Consider the following 4,470-nt stretch of genomic DNA (forward strand, 5'->3'; position numbering starts at 1 on the left):
AAACCCTAATTTACTCAACATGAAGCCACACCTAGCAACTAGGTTTAGGTCTTCTTAAGTAGCAGTCATCCAGGCCTTGCCTTCAATGGGCTTGGGCAAGCAAAGAGTCCACACTAAAATCAGGAAGTTGTTAATGAAACAGATCTGCATAAAATCTTCAAAGATACGTTTTCAGTTGCAGATAAAAACTTCCAAAAATATCTCCAAATCAAACCCCCTTGAACCGGGTTTGATTACACAAAGAATACTCCTTGGCAGCACACAGAAGCTTCCAACAAAACCCTAACTTGATTACCATGTAATCAAAACAACGCTTTACAAATAACTTAGCCAACTCACAACAGATTCGCAGGGACGCATGTCATGGTCAAGATGTCATGACATCGTGTCCGACATGTTGGCACACAACATACATTAGCTAAAATGTAGACAATCATAACAAAGGAACAACAGAAACAAACTTGGAACCTGCAAGAAGTTATACAGTACTTGATAAGAGAGCGCAAATGATCATCAAGGCCAATCATTCGCAAGGTCTCATGGAGAAAAGACCACTTCAAGCGGTCGTAAGCTTTCTCCAGATCCACTTTGATTGCCATCCAGACAACCTTCTTCTTGTGGAACCTCATTGAATGGAAGACTTCTTGAGCAATAACAATATTGTCAGAACTATGCCGCCCTGGTACAAAGCTGCATTGATTAGGAGAAACAAGTTCCATTATTACCCTACGAAGCCTATTTGTGATGACTTTAGTAATACTTTTGTACACCACATTGCAAAGTGAGATGGGTCTATACTAGGTAATTCGCCCAGGCGCATCAACCTTTGGGATAAGCACCAGGAGAGTTTCATTAACCTGCTCAATAAGATTAGGGTTAGGATAACAGTCAGTAACAAAATTTACCACTGATTTTCCCACAATGGGCCATTGGGATTGGAAGAACACCGGTTGAAGGCCATCCGGTCCTAGAGCTTTGAGAGAGCCCATCTCAAAGATAGCATCTTTAATTTCCTCCTCCACAAAAGGGACATGGATTCGCTGGATTTTTTCCTGGCCAAGCGTTGGAAATGTGCTCACGCAAGGGAGAGGATTGCTAGTACCGTCATCCACATAGCTTCGTTCAAAAAAGCTCACGGTATGGGCCAAAAGCTCATCATAATCGGTGATTAGATACCCATTATCATCCAAGAGAGCTTCAATTTTATTCCGCTTGTGACAGATAATGGTTACTGTGTGGAAAAAGTTAGTATTACGATCTCCATATTTGAGCCACATGCACCTTGATTTTTGGGCCCAAAGAAGCTCTTCCTGGATAAGTACAATGTTATACTCTTTCCACAATTGGCGTTGGAGATTATCAAGTCCTCTATCAAAGGTCATATTCAACCTCCGATTAATGCCCTCTAGCCTCTTCATCAACCTCATTTTCCTGTGAAAAATATTCTCAAAAACCTCATCATTCCAAATAGACACCTCCCTCCTAAACTCATTCAAATTGGATATCCAATCTCGGCTCTAGTCCCAAGTGCTCTCAACCACTTTATGAAAGTCCTCATGAGTAAGTCAGCTAGCAAGGAACCTAAACGGTCTTGAACCTAAACGATCAGATTTTAATTAGGGGAGATGGAGAATTGATGATTCTGGAAACTGCAAGAGCCATTGAGTGTTGCACACTCCTCTATCCAGGCGCTCCTTCACGCCTCTGCCTTCCCAGGTGAAAGGAGGTCCCTTGAACCCCATGTCGGATAGGCCACAGCTCAAAAGACACTCCTGGAAACGCTGCATCGAAGACAAATTAAGGTTTGCACCTCCAGACTTGTCAAACGCTGTCAAGTAGGCATTGAAGTCTCCTATAACAAGCCAGGGATCCCCCATGCCAGGTTTAATCCCAGACAGATTACTCCAGAGATCCGCACGCAAAGAGGCTTGGGGGCAGAAAGTGGATTTAATTTTTTTGTAAAATGAATTTATCTTAAAATATTAAATTAAATAATTCAATAAAATTGTATAATTGCTACTCCATCCCACGGGTATAATTCTAGTGAAATACTATTAGACAGACACTTCTTTTCTTTCTCTTATACTGATAAACAAAACTCGAACTATAGCCGAGGTGACAACTTGAAAGAGCAGTGTTAAATGAAAATCCTTCTTTTATGAGTTGAATGGAATAACAATATTATTATTAAACAATCACTGTGATTTTCTTAACTAGTAGCTAGTTGAAAGAGCACAATGTTAAATGAAAAGAAACGTGATCAAGAGCATATTCTCCAAATTTCTGAAATCAGTATAATTCGTAAGCGCATCTTGTTATCTATTTCCTTGATGATTTTGTGGACCGGAAGTATAGAACCTTTTCAGTTTTCAGGTATCACAAGAATCAGTTATACATCACGATTATGCAGCCGCAGGTATCAAATATGAGATGTGATCCATTGTTGTGTCATTGTAATGGTGACACTGAATCAAAGAAAAAAGTGAAGCAAGGAAAACCACCATGTTCCTGTGGATTCCTTTCTGACAAAAAAGATGGTTACCCCACTGCCCCAGCTTTTAATGCCCTCCACGCATGCCACCCTTTTCACTTTTATCATCATGGGTTACGCTCTTTCTTACTGCAAACTATTTTGGTTTATTTAACGGGCTTGATCGATGTAATGATTCAACACTTTTTTCTCTAAAATAGATGATTGGAAAAAAAATGATTTTTAATTTGTGTGAATGAAAAAACTTATTTGGTTGACAATAAATAACTACTTAATTAGCAGTGTGACAATAAATTAATCTCATAGTTATCAGTAGCGAAATACCTTGACTAACAGTAAAAATAATTCTATTTTGGTTATTTATGATTGATTTTCAACTACAAATCAATGTTTAGTATAAATACAACACATTTATTCAATAAAAATAATTTATAAACATAAATTAGTAATTTCAGCTTCGAATCACATATATGCCACCAAATCTTCTCCATTCATAAAAAAAATTAGCACAATTAGTAGATAGTTAAATTTTTTAAACATCTAATTCAGAGTTTGATTAATGGACATATAAATAGAAAATTATTTATTGGAAGAAATCTACACACTTAATATGATCATCGAGTCTCGAGAGATTAATCACATAACTATCGCCCATGCACACATTAAAAAAAATAATATAACAAATATGACATAGTTTTCTTCTTTCTTAAGTTATACATGTCTTTTTCCTTAAGTAGAGGATGCCGTATGGAATGGGTCAGGTTAAACTTCAAAGAAAGAGGATTTTAACTTCAGACACACTAGTAAGGAGCTACCAGGAATATATTCTATTTACTATAGATTGTTCTACCTTTATCTAATATTGAGCAGTAAAATAATAGGAAAAGAGATTTATTACATCAAATAAACTTATTAGGAAGAACAGTTTCAATATATCACAATGATATATTTGAACATATGAAGAAAAGAAAAGACCCTATTCTCATCAGATGTGTGGTATTTGTTGGTGGCATTGATCAACTAATTGATTTATGAATTATGATATTAAACGACACGTGCATCTGTCACATGAGGTTGACACGGTTACACGAAGACAAATTATAATTATAAAATCTTATACTAATTCTTTTCTTTTTGCCCAAGACAGGAAAATAAATGAATGAGAAAGATATTCTTTGAGGTTTGGTGATCACTTTTTTTTTTGGGTAAGTCTTTTTTCACAAATATTTTTTAGATACATTAGTCAGGTTCGAATCATTTCTTACATTATATATTGATTGAGGATGGTAAAACAATTATTTCATGTACATAAATCAATATAATAGGTTTTCTTACCGTGGTATTCCAATAGCAGCAAGAAGGTCTAATCATAAATAAGTTAGATTCGCCTAAGTGTAATGATACAGTTTAATCCTTTGGTAAGGTAAGACATTTAACGAAAGGGACAACTACACTTTCATAAGTCAGTGGAGACATTCGTCAAAGACAAAAGCAAATATTCAACAACTTGCAGTCATGAAACTAATCATCTCAAGCATCTAAGATCACATTAAATGAATATATCTCACTCAACAAATCATTCTCTATACATAGCGCATAAAGATCAGACACTTGACTAATATTTAAAGAACTCAACTATCTACCGATGTGTTATATTTAAAACTCTAAAATTTAAAAATTTAATTAGCATAAACATATTGGATGGCATAGTCCTTGATTTCATAAGTACTAACAATTGGATTGGATGGAATAATCCTTGATTTCATAAATAATAATGACTAAGATGAAATGAAATCCATTTGCTATTGTAATACAACTACTCTACTGTTTTACACTTTTTACTGTAGTCTCCATGTAGTAGCTGCTATTGGTTGCAAACAATAAAAACTCCCTTGAGTGAATCCAATGAATCTGATGGCGGCCATAAGAAGAGTGAAACTGAAAGTCAATTGTGATTTGCAATGAGAACACCCCAAGTC

At 35.7% G+C, this 4,470-nt stretch overlaps 1 protein-coding gene across 1 annotated transcript; it reads right to left on the minus strand.

Annotated features, from left to right (window-relative positions):
• Nucleotides 1–797: 797 nt before the first annotated feature.
• LOC130725290 (uncharacterized) lies at nt 798–1,877 on the minus strand. The gene is made up of 2 exons (XM_057576533.1): nt 1,675–1,877; nt 798–1,431 (listed from the first exon to the last, which is right to left on the minus strand). The coding sequence occupies exons 1-2, from the start codon at nt 1,875–1,877 to the stop codon at nt 798–800; spliced, it is 837 nt and encodes a 278-aa protein (XP_057432516.1).
• Between the last annotated feature and the right edge of the window lie 2,593 nt (nt 1,878–4,470).

Source organism: Lotus japonicus, chromosome 6 (assembly GCF_012489685.1).
Source record: "Lotus japonicus ecotype B-129 chromosome 6, LjGifu_v1.2".
Taxonomy (NCBI): Eukaryota; Viridiplantae; Streptophyta; class Magnoliopsida; order Fabales; family Fabaceae; genus Lotus; species Lotus japonicus.